This window comes from Ischnura elegans, chromosome 7, assembly GCF_921293095.1.
Source record: "Ischnura elegans chromosome 7, ioIscEleg1.1, whole genome shotgun sequence".
In the NCBI taxonomy this organism is placed as follows: Eukaryota; Metazoa; Arthropoda; class Insecta; order Odonata; family Coenagrionidae; genus Ischnura; species Ischnura elegans.
In genome coordinates, this window is record NC_060252.1 from 38,850,101 (window position 1) to 38,877,294 (window position 27,194).

At 36.4% G+C, this 27,194-nt stretch overlaps 3 protein-coding genes across 8 annotated transcripts in view; 2 read left to right on the forward strand and 1 right to left on the reverse strand.

Moving 5' to 3' along the window:
• Window positions 1-11,452, forward strand: part of LOC124163096 (exportin-5) — a 35,439-nt gene extending 23,987 nt beyond the window's left edge. For 2 of the 4 annotated variants that reach the window (XM_046539897.1, XM_046539896.1), the window contains exon 12: window positions 8,654-11,452. In XM_046539897.1, the coding sequence (XP_046395853.1) occupies window positions 8,654-8,830 (177 nt within the window). In that variant the 3' untranslated portion in view covers window positions 8,831-11,452. Of the gene's footprint in view, window positions 1-8,398; window positions 8,558-8,653 lie in introns of all 4 variants that reach the window. The other 2 variants (XM_046539899.1, XM_046539900.1) reach the window with 2 other exon arrangements.
• Window positions 11,453-17,234: 5,782 nt separating this feature from the next.
• Window positions 17,235-21,813, reverse strand: LOC124162900 (ras-related protein Rab-30-like). Its single transcript, XM_046539601.1, has 6 exons — window positions 21,548-21,813; window positions 21,240-21,346; window positions 21,065-21,148; window positions 20,764-20,947; window positions 20,487-20,638; window positions 17,235-20,034 (listed from the first exon to the last, which is right to left on the reverse strand). Exons 1-6 carry the CDS (start codon window positions 21,714-21,716, stop codon window positions 19,930-19,932), a joined length of 801 nt encoding a protein of 266 aa, XP_046395557.1. The 5' UTR covers window positions 21,717-21,813; the 3' UTR covers window positions 17,235-19,929.
• Window positions 21,814-27,194, forward strand: part of LOC124162898 — a 51,432-nt gene continuing 46,051 nt past the window's right edge. For 2 of the 3 annotated variants that reach the window (XM_046539597.1, XM_046539598.1), the window contains exons 1-3: window positions 21,815-22,292; window positions 23,418-23,543; window positions 24,818-24,994. In XM_046539597.1, the coding sequence (XP_046395553.1) occupies window positions 22,140-22,292; window positions 23,418-23,543; window positions 24,818-24,994 (456 nt within the window). In that variant the 5' untranslated portion in view covers window positions 21,815-22,139. Of the gene's footprint in view, window positions 22,293-23,417; window positions 23,544-24,817; window positions 24,995-27,194 lie in introns of all 3 variants that reach the window. The other variant, XM_046539599.1, reaches the window with a different exon arrangement.

The window sequence follows — 27,194 nt, forward strand, 5'->3', positions numbered from 1 at the left end:
GGGGGGGGGTATGAGGGATTAAACCCCCCCCCCCCTAGAGCTCAGAGAAATTTTCAAGTTTAATCCATTTTACTTCATTGGATTGATATTACTAATAGAATAGTGTAAGGATTATTAAAATATTCCCTCAACAAGCTGTAAAAACTCACCATTTTGATCCATTTATCATAAAATTCCACAATTTATTAATCTCGCACCTACCGCTTATCCTGGTGGGTATTCCATACCCCCACACACCCCGGTACATATTAGTTGCACCTAAACCCCCTCCAGCCTTAATTCCTAGCTGTGCCCCTGGCTACCAATGAACCCAAAATCTGGTAAAATCCCAAATCTTGCGTCACTCAAGTCCTGGCAGTGCAGAATTTGGGATTCTCCACTGTATTAGGTTTTTAAGGTGAAAAGTGATAGCTAGTTGTGCCTCATGTATATGGAGCTTCATGTTGACCTGGTGGTTAAGGATCTTTGAAGGAAAATGTTAATCACTGCTTACGTGCAGTCGGGATATTTTTAAAATTACATCCAGTGTACTTTAGAGTACTTAAGGTCATGTTTGGAGGACATGTATTTGGAAGTCCTTTTTTACCTGGAAGGTGGCACAGCATGCTCGGACTCAATTTCTGTCAGGATTGAAAATAGCACAGGATAGAATGAATAGGAGGACGCAGTGCTATGGTGTTAGGTGTCTGTTTCATTGCCTGATCGAATGATTTCTTTATGGTGGCATGTCAATACACACGCGGTATTTCGTGTGCCATGGATGCCTGAAGTTATCAATTTCGATGAGAGATGGGTTGAATAGCAGATTTCTCGACCTCGAATATGGAATTCGAATATTAAATCACTGCTCGAATATTTTAATACCTTGAATTTTGAATACCTCGAATATGTACTATATAATGAATGCGGGAATGTTTGACTCGGTTGCCTATGCATCAGGAAACACAAGATTTTGGAGAGTAAGTTTGATTTCCTTTAAAGGATTCGAACAGGAATTTAGCTGAATAATGGAATATTTTCATTTTATGGAAACAGTTTGGGCATATAGTTGGTTCAACTAACATCACTCTCAAATATCCAAAGGGGACACACCACCTCGCGAAAAAATGATTTCATGCTGTCTCGGCATTTACACTGCTACGATGGATTTCTGTCTGATGTATACATTCTTATGAACGCCATTTCAGCGGCATGCCCATCTGATACTCGGCTTCATGCAACTTCTTATTTTCAACTGGTAGCTTGCTTTACCCCCACTCCTGCTGTCAAGTGCTAGGGGACAATTTGAGGCGTTTTGCAAAATACACGTGCTTCTCCACCGGATTTTCTTCAATTATTTTCAGTCCATCTTTGGAAGTTCTCACGAGATAAGAAGATGAATTCGAATTGCTAGCAGGAAGAAACCAAATATCCTGAGAAAATATCCCTACGTCTGTGACTGTAACAACGGAGATTTATAGCACAACTCATAAATTGTAACTTGATATATGTTTTCGGAAAAAAATATCGCATCAACTTATGAGAAGCTCTGCAGCTCATATTGAGTCTCGCCAGAATGCTAAGTCTCCGTCGTATTTTGACATTTATTTCCTCGCGTAAAATGCTTAAATAGAGTCAGAATTGCTTCGCGTTTGGTCTTATTCTTTTTTAAATTACGTCCACATTACTAATATTTAGTGATGGGTCGGTTCGATTCCTCGATTCTCGACCAAGAACCGGAATCGAAAACGAGTACTTGCCAAGGTGAAAAATCGATTCCGATTCCAGTAGTACTTCAAACAACAAAATATACGACCGCATTTCCAACAGTCATTTGAATTTTCGCGCCACGTAATCGTAATAACAAAACATACATCTTCCAGGGATGTGTAAGTACTCGAAAATTCAAATCGATTGAGTAGTTGGTACTCGACTCGAGCGTTTCGAGTAGCATTACAAATGTCGAGTCGAGTAGTTAAGGTTACAGAGCTTTCGAGGCTAGTAGGTCCAGCAATCTGCCGACAGGAAGTGCTATCATGAAAATCATGTAGTAATACAGTTTTTAAAGCCGATAAGTCATTCTAATGCCTTGGCCTAGTAGATTCAGCTTGCTGTATACCCTGTAGTTGTCGAAGTGGGCGCCGAATACCTTAACGCCAGCCGCTGCGGCCGATCGTCTTCTGACCCGGCGCACACCGGTCCAAAATTGGAAAAAGCTGGTATAAAGTCCAAAATGACCATTTTGGGAGTAGAGTCTTGAAACTTAGCGTAAATACTCAAAAATCATTACCAGATATAGATTTATATACCATTTTACAAAAATACGACCCTTTAGTGATGATACAGTGGCCCAAACATGACCAACTTTTCAAAACCATGTGCGATCTCGTTAATCCTCGAAATTTTTTAAATTTATCCAGGTGGTGTTGTGTTGGTATGAGTTTTATGGAATAAAAAACGCAATATTCCTTTAATCTGGTGCTTTGCCTATACTTTCAATGACTTATGAAGATTTTGGCTCTCATCTGTTTTACAACGCAAAATGGCCAACCCGTTTTTCACGTGAAATTTGACATAAAGTAGACATTATCTTTCGTTTACGTAAAATATAACTCGGAAAATTTGGTTCACTATATAATGTAGAGATTTATAAAGATTACTAATTAGAAATCTTGGAAAAAAAAGTTTATTACGAAGGAAATAAGAGCGATTTTTCAATCGCACGTCAAGGCTGAGCTACACGCCGAGGAACTCTAAGGCTCAGTAACCGAGGCCGATTTTTCAAGGTTTTTAAAACATTAGTCTTGAAAATCATCATTTAAAGCATGGATAATCGTCTTAATTGACTTCAAACACTAAACTGAGGATGTTAAAAAGGATTATGTATAGATCGACTAGAACATTTAGCGCATTACTCGAGTGAAAATACTAAGGATTGGATATTTTTCGAATCCATCCCACGCATAAGAAATATGCCTCGGGTATTGAAGTAAAGTGAAGAGATTAAGTCAGCATGCTTAAGAGAGAGAAAAATGAACTGTTTCCGTGAAAGGCAACAACCGATACCCTTTTTCCCTCTCCACATTTGCCGAGGTGAGTCGCGCAGAAGGGTAGTTTTCACTCCACAAGGCTCTTTTAGCCTTTTTTATTACTGCGTCCGACCGATGTGATATTCATTTGTAGCGTTTAGTTTCTTTCTTGAAGGGAAAAAAGGAAGAGATTTTAAGGTTGATTAAATGACGTGAGAAGTATAGAATTTTTTTGGCTCTACAAAATAAAGTTTAGTTCTTTAGTTAGTTCGCTTCGTCCACTTGAATTCCACGAAGATTCAAGATCCAAAAAAATCGTTGATATAATTTTTAATAAAAATTCCAATTTCCTACCAAAAATTCTTGCAATTTTGGTAGGAAAGTACTTGCCCAGTCACACAAGTGTGTAGCAAAAGGCAATTTTCTGCAGGCAGTAATAATGTAACATGGAGACGTCAAAACCCCCTGGCTGAGCATGTAGAATAATTGGTTTTTCTGCTTGAGAATTTGAAAGGGCCAAATATTACATGATTTATCTACGTAGTATGCAATCTTTATTGCAGCTATGAGAATTTCTGTACTCAAGGCTCTCCCTTGTAGTTTGGATACATATATATGGTCGACATATTATGAGTGCCAATATTCTAAAGTAATACCTATCATGTAACACCACTTTTCAGGTATGTTCTGTTTTGAAATTTAGCTATTATATTTTAATTACATAGTGATGATATGAAAGATGCTTTTGTCAACTGACTCTTTCACAGAGTAATATTTTTAAAAGTGGTTTTCTTATTGCCTGGAATTAAGTGATATTTTTTTTTGGAGCCTATGGCATCAGAATCAATGGAATCAGTATCGGTAGAATTGGAATCGAAATGTCAGAATCGGAATCGGGATCGGAATCGATAAAATTTTGGAATCGACCCATCACTTCTAATATTTCAATCCAATGAAGGTGTAATATCAATTGCCGAAAGTCATTGTTAGACACCTTTTGGGCTAATAGGTGATTGGTCTTCGTAATATGATCCCTGGGACCTTTTTTTATTTCAAAGAAGAGGAAAGCCTCAGAGGGGGCTCGTGCTGAATGGAGGGGTATTACAGATCTTGGGAAATGCGCTAATGTAATTATCCAATGGTACTCATGCAGCAGTTGACCTCCAGAAATGGGGAACTTCGAAGCAGGTAGCCAGAAAAAGGTCAGTGGGTGAGAAAAGGGGGGAGGGCGTGAAACAGGTTTTTATTGTTCTCGTGTAACTTGATATTTTTTTTGAAGCTAAGGTCTTCCTAATACGATTGCTGCGATTCCTGCCCTGCGCGAGCTGGGACCTTTTGTTTGATTTCAGAGAAGGGGAAAGGGTCAGAGTGGGTAAGGCAAGTGCTGAATGGAGGGGGATAGCGGATCGTGGGAAATGCCATAATGTTGCTATCCCACGGCACTGAGGTTCTCCTGGTGGCGGAAACCGGGGATTTTCAGATTTTTTCACCCAATCATTTTCAGTTCCCCATGCCGAACTCTCTTCACCGCTCTGATCTGCGACTTTGATGTAGCTTGTCAACTTGCCTATGACGGCGCTGCATGCACTAAACGACTAGAGTTCTTGCGTGCAAGGTTGATGTAATCGTGGGTGATAGTTACGCCAGGATTTAGGAGCCGCATTGGGGTAGAATGGCTTACAAAGTGTTCAGCTTTTTTTTTTATAACTGTCATTTGTATTTAAAATTGGTAGAAAAATCCATATTCAGTAATCTGTATTGCAGTAATCGATATTCAAGTGAGGTATTCGGAAAATAATTAACTATTTGCATTCGATTTTGAATTTGAGAAAAATGCTAATCGACCCATCTCTAGTGTTAATGCATAACTTAAGAACAAAAACTGTCTCATCAAATATGTGGAGAAGTAAATTCAGATGAATACGGCTCTTTTTGCATGGTTATCATCTGTTCATGTTAGACATGTACTCCGGCAGTAAAAATTTGATGGCTGCGGTTCCCAGGTATTTTTTGTTGTGTGTGCCAATGGCCTCTGCTAGGGTATTTGGTCTCTAAAAATGGCAGTCTCTGTAATTGCAAAGTTTTAAACTAAGAATAAATATCTTTATATTTGTGTATTGACTATATTCTTGGAGATTTTATTTTCACTCTTGCTATCTTGGTCTTATTGCAAGTCATCTTGATGTATGTGAATTCTTCTTGGGTTTCCATCCGGGTGAGCTCCATCTCCATCGCTGCCGACGTTTCGATAGAATCCTTTTCTATCGTCATCAGGGCCGATGATGGACCCTGATCATCATCATCGGCCCTGATGACGATAGAAAAGGATTCTATCGAAACGTCGGCAGCGATGGAGATGGAGCTCACCCGGATGGAAACCCGAGAAGAATTCACCGCCATAATACGCCGGGAAAAAGTGAAATCTTACATCTTGATGTATGCTTTCCTCTCCTCTTGAAGTGTTCTAATCAAAGCATTGGGTATCAAGTAGAGTGAGTGAAAATTACGAAAGAGTTCAATGGTTTTACATCATCCATGGAAATGATCACCCTTTGCGATGAGTACAGGAGAGAATCTTATAGGATAGATCACTTTTTGAGGAATATTCTGCGAGGAATATGAGGATTTATGTTCTATGCTAATGATAGTTATGTCCAGGGTTGATTGATTTAAATCAATTTGATTTAAATCATAATGTGATCTATATGTTTGATTTTTAAAGAGTCAAGAAAAGGAAGCTGCACGTGTATAATTTTGATTTTTATGTCTTAATTCATACAATGATTTGACAATTATAAGCACAATGGTGGCTGTTAAATATAAATGATACTATAGGAATGCATGTAACATGAAAATTTTTAAAAATCTTACTTTTCAGTTTTTTAACAGAAAAAACAATTAGCGCAAAGAAAATCATCAGTAAAATTGACAGATAATAAATTGAGCCACATTTTATTCTTAGAAAAATTCCATGACCTGCGTCAATTTTTAATGAGAGTGAGTGTGAGTAGTCTGTCTGTCAGCCCAAAGTAAATGTGGGATCAAGGAAAAAATTGTTTTTTCTTCTAATTACAAGGGGAAGGCAGTGCACTATGTCACATAAATGAAGGCACAATAAAGGAAAGAGACAACATTCGACAATTAGAGTAAACAAAAATTTTACAACGAAGTTGCATATTTTACAGCATGAAGAGCAAATATAAGTTGTCATGCACTATAATGATTTAGCCAATTACAGACAAAGTGAGTGATGTAGGATATTAATAAATACCTCATGTCACTCACTAATCATGGTTAACAAGTGTTTTTATATTGAGAAGTTCGTATATACAAAAAGAAAACCATGTACTTATCATAGAGTGTTCCTATCAACACGGTGCAATGAGGACACCTACATTGGATGGCTATCATTTAAATGCTTCTATAAGACAACTAGCGTTGCAGCTTTATTGTGTCCTAATTTATTCTGCAATTTTGAATGAACTAAGTTAAAAGTGGAAAAGACTTTCCTCTCCAGCTGATGATGCTGGGAAAATGAAAAGCTGTTCAATTATTCTTATGATAGAATTTCCTTGGTGCTTACCTGTTTTAGAGTATGTTGCCTCTTATTGTTTCTGCAAATGATCATTCTCCAATATGCTGCCCAAAAAATTAGTTTAGCAAATAACTGAATTTTTGGTGAATGGAGAATCATAAAGATACTGTTACATTTTGTATTTTTGGATATTGGAGGGGTGAAGACTACATATTGCATCACATAGCTAGTTGGGGCCAGAGATCACCTTACTTCGTCTCCCTCTTGATTTCTTAACTGCTGAGATCACATTACCTATACATTGTACTGCTTGAGCATTGCCATTTCAACCCATACTTCTGGTTCATGGCTCACAGTTGAAGGCTTTGGTTAGAATACTAGTGTATCCATTGAAAAAAAATTGTTTTCTGATTTAACTTCTAAGCGTAGGCACCGTACAAAGTTGCAATTACAGAATTTTTCTAAACTTCATATGCTTTAGAACCGCGTAATATGTATAGCACATTTGATACTTCCAATGACAATTTTGTACTATGCTGGCCTAATTTGTAATTTGATACCATTTGCATTTCCATAGTTCTCTCCCCTGATTGACTAAATGTTGTATCAAGTTTAGAGTCTGTTGCCTCTTATTGTTTCAGCAAACGATCATTCTCCATTATGCTGCCCAAATAGTTAGTTTTGTAATTAACTGAATCTTTGATGCATGGAGAATCTAAAAATCTCATTTAAATAAAAAAAATCTCATTTAAATCAAAAAAATCCGATTTAAATAAAAAAATCAACAAAAATGATTTTTTTGAAAAAAATCATGATTTTTATCAACCCTGGTTATGTCCTATCTAATCAAGAAGCTTTCTTGAGTTTGACTTTTCTTTAAATATAGAAATGATAGCAGAAAATCAAGCGGAGAAGTCATTAGTGCCCCACTGCCAGATTTTTTATGGTATCAGGTCAGAGGTATACAGATTTTGGTACAGAGCCTGGTACAGGGAATTTAATCAAAAACAAAGAGAAGACACAAAGGGAGAACTATCCAAACAACCCAGAAAGTGTTCGTTATGGGGGGCTTTGTCTGAGTTGAAGGCAAATAAAACCAAGAGTGCAGCCAGATAATTCAAGTAGGATGATTGCACTTGATGGAATCTCATCTTTGCTAGTACAAATGGGTTCTTGTTATACATCATGTATTAGTAGGTTTTGTACCATGTAGTCTGTTGGTGAATTGTGTGATTTCACTCTTTTGATTTTTAATCTCTGAGAACCAAGACCGTTGTGCAATGCTAGCATCCTTTTTTTTATAACTGTTATTCTTGTTTTGAAGTTAACCATTAAACATTTTAGTTTCAGGTAAACATGTTTTTCCTTAAATTTCAGCATTAATGGTCATATGAACCGTTTGGCGGAAGTCATGGAAATTCTTAATTTTAGTGTGGAAAATCATGCAAAATTTGTGAGAGCCCTGCATCAGTCTCTGCGTCAATACAGTGATGTGGATTAGTTTTTGGTTTTTGCGGTGCAGTGTCACCCACCTATAGTTAATATAAAGTCTAATAGGAATATTAGGAATACTATTTCTAGTATCATTTGAAGTAAAAGCTGTTGTGACTTTAGTTTTCTTACCAAAATTTTCTCACAAACCAATCAATTTTGGTGGACTCATTGCCTATTTGGCTAGATACTGAAAAAAGAGTTAAATTATCTTAATAATTAGCTCAATAAGCTTATCCTTTACCATTATTTTCTGAGAAATTTAAGTTTCTGAGAAAGGCAGTCTAAGGAACCTGTTACACTTGTTAATGCCCCCTTTATAATAAAAGATAAATATTCTAATTATTTTGTTAAACTATTCCAGTTGATAGGTCGCAACTTGAGTCAACTTTTCAAGAAAGAAGTGAGCATAAAAAACTTGCCACCCATGCACATCCGTAAGCGTAAAAGGCCTAATCCTGTTTTGGATGACGTTTCAAATGAAAGTGCTATTGTGAAAAGTTCTTCCCATTCATAGTTGTAGGTATTATCATTTTTTTTCTCTAGGCCAAAAATATGAAATGTTCATTTTGATAATAGAAAATTCAATATTCTAATTTCTATTATTTTACTTTTCTAGTTGATCGGTCGCAACTTGAGTCAGCTTTTCAAGAAAGAAGTGAGCATGACAAACTTGCCACCCATGTGCATCCCTAAGCCTCCAAGACCTCAACCTGTTTTGGATGATACATTAAATGAAAGTGCTGTTCTCTGCTCATTGTTTAATGAGCAGAAGCCAAAACACTTACAACAGTAATTTCTTCAGGCTGTATGTTAAAAGTGTATAAATGACTTTGAACTAGGACTATTTTTGAAGTGCTATGTCAGTGTTGAATGCTACCTGAAAACTAATTAGTATCGGTTCAGAATCCTTAAATTGTGGAAACATTTTTAGATCATTTTTATAAAATATGTACAAAGAAGAGGAACAGTAATACCAACAAGAGAGCTGCTCGTGTGGTCTATAGCCAGGGAGACTTGAATTGATTGTTTGATTAGTGGAACATAGTAAAGAATTCTTACAGGCATTTTATATGTATTGTTAATTATTGAACACTTAAACTTGGTTATATTCTTGCATTTGTCTTGAAAAAAATCAATGGATTTTAGTTGAAAGTGATATCATTTTGTCTTATTTTTCGAGTGACTGAGATTTTGGAATTTGTCTGAAGTCATTTTGTGTTTTGGATCTATGATAATGATCTGAGTTGTTGGAATGGAAGCCTTTAGCCTAGTGCGGAGAGACTGAAAAGTTTTAAGTTAAGGAGTGTCTGACACAAGATTGTCATGTCATTTTCTGATGTCTCTCAGGACAAGTGGTGATAATTAGGAGTATGATAATTTGTGATTAATTTCCTGGAATGTGATCCACTTTTGTTTTGAGAATGTTATGATGAAATTTTGACCGTATGAAAAATCGGTAATAGGAACTTAAGAGGAGGGGTTGTTGTTAAAAATGCTGGCACCAACAAATATGGGAATTTTGTAATCCTTAAAGCATTTAAAGAAAGTATCAGACAAATTGCATTTGAAAATATGTATATATTTATTGTGAGCGATGAGTGTAAGAGTTGTGGAAGGGTTATTGCATCACTTTATTACAAACTTGATAAGGTTATTTATGTTTTGACAGGCATTATGCTATGATAGTGTCGATTAAAAGGAGTTTAAACTAGTAATTTAATTTATAGTTGTATATATTCAAAAGTACTGTTTAATTTTATTTACTATTTTACCTGTGGTAACTTCCCTTACTTTTGCTATTTCATGTTGTGCTTCAAAATTATTTTTCTCCAGTAGTTCATAATTTCTTCCTCTAGGTGTAACTTAAAATGAATAATGTGCCTGATAGTTTTAGCTTCTGCCTGGTAATTGTCTGTGAAGGTAATAAATCTTCCTCAATCGGAGTATTTGTATGGTATGGTGTTCTTAATATCTGTTGCCTTTTTGTCTGTTGGCATGTTAAAATAAACGATACCATTTATTGATTAATTGAAGCAAGTCATTAGCTGATATAAAAATCAAAGACTGCAAGTTTTGAAGGAGATTTTTTTGACAGACATTTGATTGGGAGTAGAATGAGAATGGATTGTATGTGTCATGATTGCTTAGGGTATGTTTTAAGAACTAGAGCCCTTATGATTTTTTATACTCGCATGAGCATTTCTTATATGTTGCAAATTAACTAGGGGTGGTCCAGTGAAAGTTTTTCAGTCCCTCACTTCACCTTGCCTGATTCCTTACGTCAGTTATAGGTGAAATGTGCCAACATATTGCTTTTCCTTTCCGATATTAGTTTTCTCCAGAAGTGTTATTTCAGGGGATTACTTAGTTGACAGTGATTTATCCAGCATTTTGTAGTTAAGTCTGTGATTCTTCACTGTATTCCATATCTGTGATTTTAATTTTTATGATTATGATGCTCTTTAACCTTTCTCCATTACACTTGTTGTTGTCTCATATGTGCTTCTATAATAATGGATTTCTTTGTGAGATCCAAGTTTTGTTGCTGTAGGTAGGCCGATCGTCATGGTTACTGGACTAGTAATCTACCTTGTTCGCAAATATATATATAATATATATTTATGTAATATATGAACACCTTGATTTCAATTGTTTTCATAAATGGCACTGTTGGTATATAATTAGACTTGTTCTTGGGGTATTGGTCTCTATTTTTTTTAATAATTAAAAACATTGGTAAGGCCAACATTTTGGGCAATTTCTTTAGTCAAGTTGTTTTTTTTACTTTTTTAGTTGAATTTAGATTTTTTATATAATGACTGCAGTAGCACCCTTTCTTGGTGGAGTAACACCTTCCGCTGGTTTGGGAGTTGCTTTCATTTCAGAGGGTGACTAAGTAGGTCTTGTGCCAGCATCTTTATCAGAACTTTGGGTCCAAGATCTATTGTGCTGACTTGTGCTGATAAATGCTTGCAGAGTTGGGCGAGATAGGGGGGGAAGGTGCATGGCAGTAGAGAGGAGGCCATCAGAGCCTGCAGACAGGCTGCACTGAAAAAAAACTCATTGCATGAAAGCTTTGAAAATGAACTGCAAAACATTGGCCTTACTTGTGTTTTAAACTAAAAACAAATTGTGAACTATATGCTAAGAACAAGTCTATGTACATAATTAGAGGTCAAGAGCAAAACTCATCTTACTATTGGTATACCTATATTATTCCTAAAATTATGTTTAAACGACACCTGAATAAGTAGTCCAGTGATTATTCAATATTAGGCCTTATTTGAGAGTTAGTTACAGTGTTTATCAGCTATCAATGTTTGTGCCATCAATTATTTCATTGCCATGAAGTGAAATTTCAATTTTGGACATTTTTTATAAATCATTGTGGACAATAAATGTTTGTATATCATTATTTCCTTTCTTCATGATTTTTCTTATTCAAGTTGGATATAGCTCGTTATCAATGATGGGCCCCATGTAAGACTAAAGCTCTCAAGTCTTATAGTTTCAACCTTATATGGTTTACCAAAAATGAGGTTATTAACATGTGAGAAGATGTGTATACTTAATGCTCATCATACTCATAATTCAACAAGAATGAAATTTCAAGTGGAGGAGACAAACAATATCTAATTTTCATGCTGCAAGGAAGCCAAAATTTTCTGTCAGTTTGGGTCATCACAGGTGTGATACTTGAAGTTAGTGTCAATTTTATCGGCGAGTCAATTTTAAGTTCCGTTTAATAATGCCAGTAAATTTATCCTATTCACAATCAGCTATTTACAAAAAGTTTCCTGGGCAGACTGAAATTAAAGATATTAATTATAATAAGGGGTGTTTCAAATCTTGGATAGGAAATTACTATTTGTTCACCCCCAATAACTTAGTATGCAACTGCTTGGCAGGTGGTGAGATGCCTCACACCCTCATCAGCATGGAAGTTGTGCCTTTTTATGCATTTCTCAATTCACTCACAATTATGACACAATTGAAAGTGCTTTGCATCCTTAATGGGGGAGATGTTATCTCTTAACTTGCATGATTATTTCTATTGAGGTATGTTTTATCATTATATGGTAGGTACTGGTTATTGGGGCCACCAGATATAAGGGACAGCCACTTATCTGGGACAAACGACTTAACTCAATTGAAGGAGATGTTTGCACATGGTTGGAAAACTCCAGCATTTTCTGCCCATGGCTGTTGACACATATAATCACTCATGAACGACCACCCTGGTAGTTTGTGTTGTAGCTGGATGATCACTTCATCTACATCTACATTATACATACCCAGCAAGCCGCCTAAAAGGCGTGTGGCAGGGGGTGTTAGGACACCAGCCGTTTACAGCTTAAAAAAAAAAAAAAAAAAATGAAGTGCTCTAACGAGGTTGGGACTATCGTTTATTAAAGTCCTTTATGGTTCAGGGGTACGAATTCCCATATTTATCCGTTCGGCAAAACATCTCTCTTAATTTATCGCTTCTATCGGACCTGGAAATATAGTGTGGCTCTAATATTATGTTCTCTGTGTCGCTTGTAAAGATATCCATTCTCAATTGTTCAAACAATCTAAGCCTAGCGCGCAGCCTCCGAGTCTCTAATGGCTCCCAGCCTAATTCGCTTAACATATGGGTAACACTACGTCTGTACGCCCGTAACCGTTTTTGACGAAACGCGCAGCCTTCCTTTGTATTTTCTACAGTTCGTCTTTCTGCGCCGGATCCCATACGCTCGCTGCATATTCAAGGTGCGGTCGGACGAGAGCGAAATAGCACCTTTCTTTTACTTTCTCATCCGAAAATCTTCCACAATACGCTTGACAAATCCTAATTTCTTTAGAGCTATGCCGCAAATATTCTTTATATGTGTTCCCCACGTGAGGTCCGAGGTTATCGTAACTCCCAGGTACTTCACTTCGTCTGTTGCCTTTATGTTAATACCATCCACTGCATAAACAGTTAACTGCACTTAGCCCTCATTATGTTAGAGAAGAGGATTTTCTCAAGAGAGGCATTACCTCAGGACAGCCCCAGGGAAAGGAATGGATTGCCAATGTCATTTCGTTGAACAACAGATAGAAATGAAATTTTCCTAAAAGTTACTAATCTGCTTGATTAGGTATTTAATTTTTATGTTAGTGAAGTGGTTATAGAGTCACTATTGCAGGATATTTTTTGACGTACTCATATTATAATTCAATGAGATTTTTTAACCCTCCTATGATTTACAAATTGTGAGAAAAATCCTCAGAGAAAAAATCATTTGCCTTGACTAGGATTTTAACATGGATCCCCTGATTTCCGGTCAAGTGCTTTAGCCAGTTACGCTACCGAGGTGTCAGAAAATATGTATATAATTATAGTATAAAATTTTTCAAAGGCTTGAACATTTTCATATAAGTATTTCAAGCTCTAATATTCTTCCGTTTACTTTCTTATCGTATATTATATTCTCCGTGTATGCATGTTTTCAAAGTAATTCACATGAATGACAGCTTAGTTGGGGCACCGATTGATTATGTGGGGCTTTTAGGAGGGTATATCTGATTATCCCCCAATCTCACGTGTGGGAAAGGGAGGTCCTAACAAGTATCACATAATTTTATTTCTGCAAGAAACTAAAATGTGATTCTAGACCATGATCATAGTAATCTTAAATACTTGTCTTAACTAATCGTTAATAAAGATCATTAAACCATTTTTTAATAAATCCAATGCAATGAAGCAAAAATCAACATATTTATTCTGAAAGTATGCATTTTTGCCTAAATCGAAAGATTATTACTTTTGGAGTACGTATTTCATGCTTATAGATTTTAAAATTACGATATCTATTTTTTGCGATTAAACGAAACATGAAAATTTTCATGTGCACGAAAACGTGACGGATAAGCATGAATGCTGGGAAAAGCCCGTGTGATGTCATTCTGGTAGAAGTAGTATTTGTGTTTAGGGTGCCTCGACAATTAAGGTCATTTGTACCACAGACAATCTATAAAAACTAAAATTTTAAAAGATGCATTAAAAAAAAACATTTAAACATTCATAAAAGTTTTGAAATAAAAGGGGTTGTCAAATTATAAAAAGGTTGGAATTTAAACACTGTTTATTAGCCTGGTCTCTATTAAAAACTTTATCACTCTGCTGACACTATCAGGGTCGTCTCCTAGGATGTGCCCTAGGTCTCCTCCGATGTTCAGCCGATGGCGCACAGAGCGGTATTTCTCACATTCTGTCAGGAGATATCTCACAGTAATGGGAGAGTCGCAAACATCACATAGGGGATTCATTCTGGTTCGGGCTGCTGCCTTGTGAGGCTATGATGCAGACAGCAGAGTACCCTGCTAACAGGTAGAGTTTGGCTTAAATAAGAATTATTAATACCCTATCAAACAAAGAAAACTTTCTGACCATAGGCAATTTTAACAAGTGATTTTTAAGAGATATTTCCCTGAGCTCAGTACCACATGCATACATTGGTAATCTCAGACGATGTAAAACTCCTGACTACTCTTATAGCAACTAGGTCCCTGTGACGTCACGTGTAGTGCCATCGTATTGGCCGCCAATCTGGCCTTTTCAAATGAGTTTAAAATTGACCATTAACATTCATCTAAACTGGGATTTCTAAAACCAAATAACTTGAATATTATGAATACACTTATGGTGAGTAACGAATCCCAATCATTGCCTCTTGTTTTCTTTGATGAAGGAAACTACCCTATTCAGTCAAATGCTCATACTATACCAACACAGCTTAGGATTTTTGAGAAGCACCTTAATGACCGATACATATTCAAAAATACACATAATGCATACTTAAGGGAAACGTTTAACATGAAAGGCTACTTATAAAAAGGTAGGAAAGTATTTAGATGTGACTGACAGCTGAGGTCATTTATGCCATGGGGGAAGGAAGGATGGAGAGTAACCTGGCATTGATATTAGCCTGCTCTAAACATGCCAATGGGACCACGGTTTAACGTCCCATGCAACAGACTGAGTGTTGAGCTTGAAGTCCTCCACACAACACTCAAGCAGAGATTCACTCAACACTCAAGCACTCACTGTCTCTGAAAATTCTCTGACACTGCTGATATTTGAACCAGAGTTTATAGTGTGGAAAGCCAACATTTAAGCCACCACACAAACCTGATCCCCTACTAAAAACATGAGAAATTAATCCTGTTGAATCACTTTCACTCTTCATCTCAGAAGATCTCAGGAAGGGGGAGGAGAAACACAATAGACAAGGAGGAATGGTGGGAGTGAAGATCTGTTGTACAGGGGCTAAAACCAGTGTTAGCTAAGACAGCAGTGTTGGGAGGGTGGTTGGGTGATGGAACAGAGGAGAGGGGGAAGGAAGAATACATACTCCTGCCAGCCTGTGCTTGAAAAGTCTAGTGAGGAGAATTGAGGGTGTTGTCCCTGTGGGAAAGAGAGGACTTGGCGGTGTAAACCACTATGTCTTCAGTTAGTTGCTAAGGGAATTGGGCTCTTTCCTAAGCAAGTGAAGGGAAAAAAAGGGGGAAATATTTTCCTCCATGCATTCATGTAAGACCTCATGCATCTTTACCCTGAGGCAACAATGGATCTATGGTATAGGCCACAGCTGTTCCATTAGGTTGAAACACACACTATATAACATCAAAATTTTTGGGGGTTGCCGCTTTGTACACATGTATGTAGTTATATTTTCCGATATATTTACATAATTTAAACACAAATTAGCTCTAACCTTAGGGCCTATTTTACATGTTATTGGTATGCTATATACCAGTGGTAGATCCAGTGAGTGGCTGGGGGATATCCAATTTATACAAGATAGGATGATCATTTTGTTCTGACCCCCGCTACTGCTGGAAGGTTACCCCCTCCTGAGAGGTTTTGAGGGTGGAAGGACTGATGTGTTTCAGTGTAATGAGCTGTGCATGAGTACACTATCACAGTGATAAAAATAGAGGAAAAAGAGTATTCAGGGAAATGACTGTGGACTAACTTTTCTTTATTATGAGCAAGTGCTTAACATGCCAACCATGCATGAACAGGCACATTAATTTTAAGGGCATTAAAGGGAAACTTAGAAGACCAAGGTTATGCAATTTAATGATGCATCATGAGCTAGGAATGTGAGTCTCAAAAGTAATAGTAGGCGGGTAAAAACTTGAGAAGGTTGAGCAATTCAACTACATATTTGGGCAGCACATTAGAGGAAAAGTGATCCACCAGTAAGGACAGGAAGAGAATTGCATAAGCAAACATGGCCATCATGGAGTTTATGAGAGTATCTTTAAGTAAGAGGTGAAAGAAAAGATTACTGAAGAGTCTGATGTGAAGTGTAGCACTTTTTATGGAGGAGACAGAGGGTATGGATGGAAGGAGTACTTAGTGAGGAGAGTATGTTGAAAACAGTGCCAGAGAGTAGAATATTGGGTAAATGAGGGAGGAGGAGATATAAAATAGAATTTTAAATAGGATGAAAGAAAATAGGCATTATTGTGATTTGAAGAGGGAAGTGCTTTGGGAGGGGGAGGCTGCCAGAATGCTTCTTATGGAAACCTACCTTAATCAGTAGAACGTTAATAGCTAAGGGAAAATTTAATTAAATCCAGCAGAGAAGGGGGACCACTAGGAATTTAAATGTGGCAGCTAAAGGTTAATGCGAGAAAAATTCCATGGAGGAAAAATCATTTGCTTCGACTGGGATAAAAATAAAGGAGCTTCATTGAATAGATGGACACAACCCATCCGCAGCCATCTCATGGGATTTAAATTGACCCCAATCACTGCAGCCTTTAAAGAATTGGAACACATTTGATGTGTTGGTTTAAATAAGACATTAATTAGAGTACTTGTTGACTGATTTTGATATGTTGTTAAGAGTTAGCTGCTCTCACATTTGCTTGAAGTAAAAATCTTTCTAAGGCGATTTACAATGGAAAAAATTCAAAATAGCCACCAGATGGGAGCTACTATCACGCACACTATCTGGTCAAAAACTTACAAAAAGACTTGTAAGATAGAAGCAGGATCTACTGATAGATATCACTATGCATTCTGTGTACCGATACGCTTGTGGTGTTTGTGGCTAGCTACAGGCCATGTACCAGTACACTTGTGTATGCAAATGGACTAAAGTAGTTTTTCCTGAGATAATTAACAACCTAGTATAAAATAATTATTCAAAGCCACATAATCTCAGGAAGTTATTTATTCTGTTATCCAAAGATGCTACTAGTATACACTTAACAAATAAAATAAAATCTGTGGAAAGCTTTCAGTGCACATGTAGTTCAAATGAAAGGGTTAGGATCGAGCACCATTTGCATTCATACACGAAAGAGTAAAAAGTCACAGAAATTTGGTTCGCCCTTCGAGCATGATTTGCAAATTTAGATGAGACCTGTTAATCCTATGTATTTTTCTTTGATTTTCATAGGCAATGTGTATTTACAATGCATTCTCCTTGCCCAACACCACAGATACAGGAAAATATCAAATCACATTTATGTAACAATTTTGAATACACCAAATTTTATAATATCAAATGAGAAAAATTATAATCAACCCAGTAATATCATAGTTTTAAAAGAATGATTTGGCAGATTTCATCAAATTGAAACAATAGCAACACCCTTTAGGCATATTGCTGTCCAAAAATGAGTTATATGTTAACTTATGGTACCTATTATCCAGTATGACAATATTTAATTTGCAATACAAATTTTATACTTTTGATGGATACGTGTTACAGAGTATACCAAAAATCAAACGGTCAAAGATATCAAAGACTTGAATATCCTACCAAATTATTTCTATGCTGCAGTCAGGGAGATCTCAATTACTAGAACAGTAGTCTAGGTATTTTTATCAATACAAATTTCACTAATTAAACATTTAACCAGAAAAATCAAAACAGGAAAAAATTATAACCCTTTCAAAATCTCCATGAGAAATTAATAAAAATATTTCTATTTAAGTATAGGAGGTGTTCCAAGTATTACAGAGTTTTCTTCATTTAACAGGCCAAAAATCATTATTAGAGTTTACATTATTTAGCAGCATAACATAATTAAATATATGTGCAAGGAGCGCACACACATTCTACATGAATGTGATAGAAACAAATACCTTGGGCTGAAATTGAGCAAGCACAAATACACAAAACTGCAATTATTAACCTCCTCCAGCCGTGAACAACAATCCAAAATATTCTAAAAATTTAAGCTGGCATTGTCTTTGGACGGCTCCAATAAAAAAATACTGTACAAATAAACCCAATACTTACTGTAGAGATCTTAGTTAGGACTAGGTTGAAAAAAAGCACAGCAATGCATGTTACCCTAATAAAATACCAGTATTACAATTTCATAAACTATGTCAAAAATTTTCATAAAATAACATAGCAAAAGCATTAATACTAAATAACAAAACTTCATTAAAAGAGCATCCAAAGTATGTCATGGCAAGACTGGCAGAAATAAAGCTCCATCAAGAGTAACATCAAAGAACAGTGGTGTTAGCAAAAAAAAGTCTCATTTCATGAAGCTCAATGTAGTAGGTTGCATGTAAGAAACAGAGTCAATAAGGAAACTCAGTTTATGTCCAAATAGTACAGTAACCCACCTTTTAACAAATAATGTCCAAATTTGAGTTTGGAGAGGTCTATTTTGAGCACAAAAATACTGCTACATTGAACAGTATGCAACCCACAACTTCTCCTGTATGTGACTGAGACAAAAAGATAAATAAGGCGACATAACTAATTACATGAAGCGCATTTTTTAAGGGAACCATGGAATAGCTGGCCAAGTAATGCTTAAAATATTCCAATCCTATTTAGTTCCATTACCAGGGTTGAAGAGGTAGCTAACGGCCCATTTGGAGCTCGTCTAAATGGTGGTTATACTTGAGAATGGAGATGAGAATGTGAGTAAAATTCAGACAAATACCAAAAGCCAACCTCATAATATTTTCACTACTATACCATCAATGTGTAAGTCGAAATTCCATTACTGATTTTAAATAAAATACAGTCAGTTTCCTTGATCTTATTACCATCCTCCATGCAGCACACCAACTCACTCATAGGTGTAAGCAGTTATCTACCCAGAAGTAAAAATCTTTCAATTACATAGGCAACAATGGCCCACTACAAAAATTTCATTTGAAAACTCAATTTCACTGCCAAGCAGTTCTTTCACTACAAGACCATAAAACAGCTACAAATGGTTATATACACAACATAATAATTTTACGCAGTTTTCAGCTACAATAACACCAAAAAATATAACAGCTTGAGGATTTCTCCTTGAACATTTAAAGACAAGCAAAAGTTCATCATAAATGAATTTTAAATAAAATCTGCCACTTAAAACAAGTAAAATTGGTGTATATTATATTTAAATGCATTTCGGATGCGCATGTGCTTAATTTATTAATGATTGCTTTACAAAACAATGTAAAGCCAAGGAATGTACATGAGAGGGGAGTTATCACAGAAAATTACAGAGGTATGTAATTATGAAGGATCAAAACCCATAGGATGAAAGAAAACATCCAGTTAATAAATAGAAACATCACCAGTGTTAAAAGTAAAATCTTAGTGTCATAGGAGCAAAATTGATTTTTGTGTGCTCCAAACAATCTCAACAGTCACACAAAATGTCTTACATCGTGTGAAAGGAAACAATGAAATCCACCAGGTCACATTAAAATGTTCCAACATTTCACATTCCAAAAGATGAATTCCAACTGAAACAAGGCCCACTCATTGTTCATCCATCCAGACTGAGGAATACCAAGATCATACTAAACACCTGGAATGACCACACATGATAGTGCACCTTGGCCGACCATTGTCACCAACATTTTAAGCACTCATGGGTTTAGGAGAATTTACTGCAACAGCCCCCTTCTCCTATTACCGTCGTCCTCCCATTAAGAGATGGTGAATTGCCATCATACCTTGGAAGCTCTTTGCACCGGGCTTGCTATAGAAGGATCAAGAGACTACATAAATATTCAAACACTTCAAAATGAATTGATTGAGCATTATTACATTACTATTTATCAGACAAAGTAAGATAAAAACTAATTCTGATCAGAATTTGAGGAATTTCGATTCATGGAGATGTCCTGAAGGAAATCTTTAATTATTTGCACATTAAAGCAGTTAAATGCAATTTCTTCATTTCTTTGTGTATGACTGCAGGCGCCCAAGGTCCAATTATATGTAGTTGGAAAAATAAAGAAATGTTCTTCTGAAGGTCATAACATATATTAATTACACCTTCTTTATTGCAACGGTGAATTGCACATCTCCGTTAAACAAATTATTCAAGGAGTGTTTCCAAACTTCGAAACCATAATTGTGAATGGGTCAAGGCAGTTGTATGGTCCAACAAAAAAGGTAGGTAAATGCTAAAAGGTGTATTCCACTTACCTCCATCAGGTCTGCGGCAATTTCCATAAACAGTCTTTCCACGTTATCTGCTTCTTTGGCAGAAGTTTCAATAAAATACATATTATGCCTAGCGGCGAAATCTTCTCCGACGGCAGTGGGTATTTCTCTGTCTTCCCTGTCTGTTTTATTGCCTGTAAATAAACAATGGAACGGAGATGATCGATATAAACTCACACCCTTGGCTTATGCCAAAGCAATCTATTTGGAAACATTTTGTTTAGACTAAATCCCTTTGCCAAAAAAATGCACTACCTACCTACAAGAACTCGAAGAACTTTGCTGCTAGCATACTCTTCGATTTCCCTTAACCAATCAGGTAGACAGTCAAAGGTTGGTTGACAAGATATGTCATAAGCAAGGATTAAGGCATGAGCAGAACGATAGTAACTTTGAGTGATTGATCGAAACCTTTCCTGCCCTGCTGTGTCCCATATTTGTAACTGCAGATAAATAAATAATGAGTGACCCAAATTTCTAAAGGGCACTAATTAGCAAATATTTCATTTAAATTATACACTGTGGAATACCAAGTATTCCTAAAAGATGATATACTGTACCTTGATTTTCTCTCCTTCAATTTCAACAGTCTTTATCATGAAGTCCACCCCGATTGTTGCCCCCTGCCCAGGTGGGAAGAGACCCTTAAAAAACAGCATTTGCATTATCATTAAATAGGTCGTATTATATTATTCAGGAATTTATCGAACATAAGCAGTGTGGAGAGTTAATTACCTGGGTGAACCTCCTAACAAGGCAAGTTTTCCCAACACCTGCATTACCAACTAGCACCACCTTGAACAAAAATTTATAATCTTCCATTTGGAAGGTCTTGAACCCACCTGGAATGATGCCATTGATTAATAGAATTATTATATTTAATAATTAGAATGAGGAAACGTGTTTATCACAATCTTAGAGGATAGTGAGATTGCGATGAATAAATTTCCATGAGTTGTTGACATTTGAAAACATTATTGGGCCGTCAAATTTCAGAGTGCATAACAAATATAAATAGATACATGCACTCCATATCCACTTACACAGAAGAAACGCTCTAACGTAGGATAATTGAGTCCATAGCAATCTCGATAACCTTATCTTTCGTACATACGGGAATGAGCAGACAACAATTTCCCATTGCGACCTCTTTCGACATTTTTCTCTAGGTAAAAGTTGAAATCGTTGAAATGCATTGGCTGGAATCGACATCCATTAATTTGTTACACTGTTTTTCATTCGCTGAAAAATCTTCAGAGACTCAATGATTGGCTTCACAGCCAATCAGAATGTGTGTCTCGAGAGGTTCAGCCTTCGATGTTGGACTCCATCTTAGGTTAAGTGCATCGTGGAAGTGTATTTGCGTTATTAAATGTCTTCGCCGATTACAAATGATATTTCTATTGTTTAATATCCCATTATTCATGGAAGTTGGCTGTGCATTGTTTTAAGTATTATTGTGACGCACACTTAAATCGTTGTGGTTGCAGATGGATTACCGTTAATGACTGCATATGTGGAGTGTGAAATGGGTGTCTCTTGATTCCTTGCTACGTTGGATGGTGTCGTGAGGAAAAGAATGTATTAGTACTTAAGTAATTTAAAATTTCTCCAAGTGCCTCGAAGATAGTCACAATGTCGAAGGAAGTTGCAGATGAGTATTCATCATCTTTGGCGGACCTCACGGTTAACAGCAAACCTTTGATCAACATGTTAACGATTCTCGCAGAAGAAAATATTGATCATGCCCCTGCAATCGTCCAAGCTGTGGAGAAACATCTGGCAAAGGTTAATGAATAGGTTTTTAATTGTGTGTGTTGGATCTATAAAGTCTTCAATTTAGTATGCATATTAACATACGGCAGTTCAATTATTCTTTAGCACTTTCAGTACTTCATTAATTTTAAATATTGTAACATATGTTTCAATAAATAATTATTTTGAGCTGTGCATAATCTGTTGAACCTCACACTTCCCACTGATATAATGAGTAATAACCTGATTTCGTGATTGCCGTATTTATTGGGCTGAGTAATGGAATTATTTAAGTCTGCGGAAGTGGTTTAATGGGTGATATTTCTTTATCACAATTTTATTTGAAAAGCTGTGACCTCAAATGAATATTGTATTTCATTTAAAATTTTTCTAACTCATTACTTCCGTATGCTTGTTACTTGTGGTCACTAATTATTTAATTCTGAATATGCCGTAGGTTCTTAGCAACATGATGATGTTGAGCAATTTTTGTGCACAAAATGCTGTACTTTTTGTCTCAATTACAATGTAAATATTTTATGCAAAAATTAAAGATTGTCGTTCATTACTTGGGTAATTTTAGTCATCCTGGTAGCGTTGGTCCCATGCTCTCCTTGAAACTGAAACGACGTAAAACCGTAGCTGAAGGATTTTATTTTTGTGAGAATTAATTTGGCAAGCCTGAGAATAAGTGGTTACTTGCCTTATTTTGAAATTCATAATGATTTAAGAGAGTTGGCTTAAGCAACTCGAGCTAATTGTTGTTTCCTGTTCTTATCACCCTCTTATTTAGTACGAATTTACCTTGTTTTAAAATTCATGCTTAAATAATTCGTAATTAATTATTCATATTGCTTGTGAAGGCGCGCTGTTTGGTGAATGAAGTTGCCCGAATAAATTTCTCGAAATTTGGTGTCATCTTTCTTACTTTAAAATCTTACCATTTAGGTCAAGATGGAAGATAATTAAATATTAAAATTAGCGTTTTAATTGCATTCCTTCGTGCAATTGAATTTGTTCCTAACACAGTAGTTTACAGTTGCTGTCGTTGACGTTTCAAACGACAGAACACACAAATGGCCTTCACATTGTAAAAAGTATACAGACAAGGCTCTGCAGCCAAAGACAACAACCACCGTGTGTTTTTAACAACTGCAGGTGATGCCAGAAATCAAGCTGCCAGTGTTGTACCTGATTGATTCCATTGTCAAGAATGTAGGACGTGCTTATGTCAGCCTCTTCACCCAGAACATCGTTTCTACTTTTTGCAGTGTCTTTGAGAAGGTGCGTATTTCTCTCACATGATGTGGATTGTTTCATAGTAGTTAGTCATAAAAAGTGACCAGATTTGATGCTTGGATGACTGGTTCAGCTCATGAAGTGTTAGTTGCACATATTTTTTGCCTCTGAAGTAGCTAATTGTATAATGATTTGCCTCCCTACCATCAAATGCCATTTAGGCAAATGTTATTATATTTTAGTAAACACCATTTCTATTTTGTTGTCTAGCAAACTATGCTAGTATATATTTTCTTGTATCCCAAGTACATACTTGTTCTTGCATTTGGTAAGAATTCCTCCCAAGGGAAAGTGTCTTTTTTGATGTATAATTTCTTTAATATGCCTGCCTTAAAACAGCTACTTGACTGACAATTGTCCCCTTTTGCCAATTATTGAAAAAGCATGCTAGCAAGCTAATTGCTCACTTACCTTCAATCTCATGATGTTAGTGATTGTTATTTTCTTCCTGTCATATTAGTAAAAGACATGTGTATATAGTAATGGTACTAATTGGTTGAGTGCTTACCCATTTTTCATGAATAGATGAACAAGTATCTGGATTTTCCTCCAAAAATGAAAGATGTATAGGTGTTCTGCACATCTGAAAGTTAAAGGTATTGTTTGGGGTTATTTTGAAGATGTTATAGGTAAAACCTGCTAATACCTGAAGCGATGTACACATGCCTTGTGACCTTATTGAGTACATATGTCGATTGCCCATTAGCTATTGGCTTGAAGACTATTCTCCATATGTGCACGTTGCAATTGGTATTTCAATCAGTGTTCTTCTATTAACTTCTCAAAGGCATGCTGTCTCTAGTACAATACAATACTGCTATAAAGAGCATCTTTCACATATGGTCTTTGTACCAAATCTAGGACCATCGCAAAAATCCATGACCTGGGTAGAGGTAAATCCCCATAGTAGATCTCTTTTTGTCTCTGCTTTTCAGTTGAACTCAATTCTAAAACACGTCACTTGTCAAGGCTCCATTGCCCAAGTATAATTGCAGAGATTTTATTGAGATTTTCTGGTGGGATGAGCCCATTAAGTGAGGGACTCATTGAAATATTGATTTATAATTGAATGCATGACCACCATTCACTCTTCCAATTTTATTGGTAAATCGGATTGATAAAGCTTTTGGTTATTCATAGCAATGCAATGCCATATCTTCAAGAATTGTATGCCATCCAGTATTATGATTTCTGGGATAGTTATGCCTTTGGGATGTTATTTAGGCTTGAAAAAGCTTATCATAAGTTATCAAATTCAGGTGGATGAGCGCACGAGATCTCAGATGTTCAAGTTACGTCAGACATGGAATGAAGTGTTTCCTCTGAAGAAATTGTATGCTGTTGATGTCCGTGTGAATTCAATGGATCCAGCGTGGCCCATCACTGCACCTACTCCTACCGCCAGTATTCATCTAAATCCCAGATTTTTATCCATGGTAATCAATATTACTTTAATCTTTTATGTTAAATATATTTGTGTAGTTGAGTGATGTGTGGGAGACAATAATTTGAAAATCTTTTGCCTAAATGAACCCTTAACAGCATAAAGGTATCATGTCCAATTTGGCTAACTTTTTAGGAGAGAGGGAGAACCTACCAAACCCATATACATCACATGTACAATTTTAAAAATATTTTTGTTTTATACGACTGGGAATTTGGAACTTGAACATACTAATAAAGTAAGTGAAATAGAGTTGGCTAGAGATTTTTTTGTATGAAAGACGTTTCTTTTTTGCCGTATACCAAAACATATTAGGACAATTCATAGAGAACAATTCAGTATATAAACAAATTAATTTGTTAAAATTTATTTGAATGAAGACAAACATTGTTTGACCATATTATTTCAGTTTTCATATTCTTTGGATGCTGTTATCATTCGCCAGGACAAAATCAGATTCCTAAAGTTCAATTTTCATTCTGGTATGTTTTAATGAGATATTCCATTTTTTTATTTTTATTGGAAGTACCGTTGAAAAGGCTTTTTGTCAGGAGCCCGAATTGACTCCTATGCATTCCTTACTTATGAAATAAACCAATGCCAAGCCGGCGATGTTCATGTTGCACTGCCCCGTGTCGTACTTCTTTGAGGAAAAAGTCATTTCTGTATTTTTTTAATGGGGGAAAGTCCTTTTTTGGTTTTCTGTTTTTTTTTTAATCTTTGTCAATTTTGTCAAATATACCAGTTCAACATTCTACACACTTTGCAAACCTCGTTACCCCCATTACCTTCATGTTAGATAAAAGTTTTATATTCCTTTGTGGAAAGATTATGCAAACCAAAGACGTTAATAGTGAGCTGTCTGAGGTAATAGGTGTCTTGAGCAGAAATACAAGGGATACAGGATGCAAATCAGGTGAACTGGATGTTAGTTCACGCGTCTGCTGCGGCTAGCAGGCAGCTGTTTACCACAGAAATGGAACTACTCCTGCACTACACAATATTGAAGGCGTCATGCTAATAGCACCGCGTGGACGTTTCCTTTTTGTAGCAAACGTTGAGTCTTGCACCTAGCAACAATTTAAAGAAAAAGAAGAAAAATAGTCCAACTTGGACTTAATTCCTTTCTGCAGTTAGCGGTTCAAATGTGATGTACATATTCACAAAAAATGTTTGTGATGGTGGTAGAGAGTGCTTTTTCCATGCATTGTCTTTGTTCCTCACCTTGCAGGTGGTCATTCTGAGACATAAGGCATTAAAAAGAAAGCTTCTCTGAAGTGGGATACATAAATTTCGAATATTGTGTTTTCGTTAGGAGTGTTTTTATGGAGGATGACAACCTGTTTCCAGTAATCAAGTACAATTTTTTGTTAGGAATTACTTATGTTTCTTCCAAAGCAACATTATCATTTGTGGAAGTCCATTTGTACTTGTTCGCCTATTGCCAGAACACTGAGTACTTCATTCTGTTAATCCCCTCTTTTATTACTGAAGGTTGTATCTGGAGACCCCTTACTCTTCTGTTTTTACACGTTTTGCTGATTTCTTGAGTTGTTCCCTTGACCCTGGAAATCTAGGAATTGTTCTAGATATCAACTTATCTTTGAAAGGTTAAGGTTGTCAACTTCTCACCGCTGGTAACTCTAAAAGTACACATTGATAAAGAATCAAAGGGGGGCTTTAATTTTGAATTACATTCCTGACATTTAAAAATACATGAGAATAAGTAATTCAGAAAATATATGGATGGATGTGATTCTCGGGAAGCCCAAGAGTATTTTATGTCTATGTTGGTGCAAACTTCATAATACCTCTGGGTATATGTCTCAGACTAGCTGTGCATGCCTGCTAGGAGGCTCAGGAAAGCTGCACCGGCCTTATCTGATGTTGCGGTTGGGTCTGCATGTTTTCGGCGAAAGGTTGTGCCTTCCTTGCTGGAAGACTTTTTTCACATTTGCGCCCTGCTACGGTCTGTAGATCACTCAATCCTTCAGGGAACTTACACCCTTTTTTGCTACAAAGGGAGACTTCTCCTTTCCTTTGGAGTTCTCTCTCTTTGGAATTCTTTGCTCTCTGTTGTGGGGAGTATTGCTCTACCTGGTACTCTATTGCCATTCTTGTCATCAGGCTGGCCACGGGTTCACTTTATGACTCCTATCCCAGTGGTTACATTCTAATAATCTTTTCCAGCT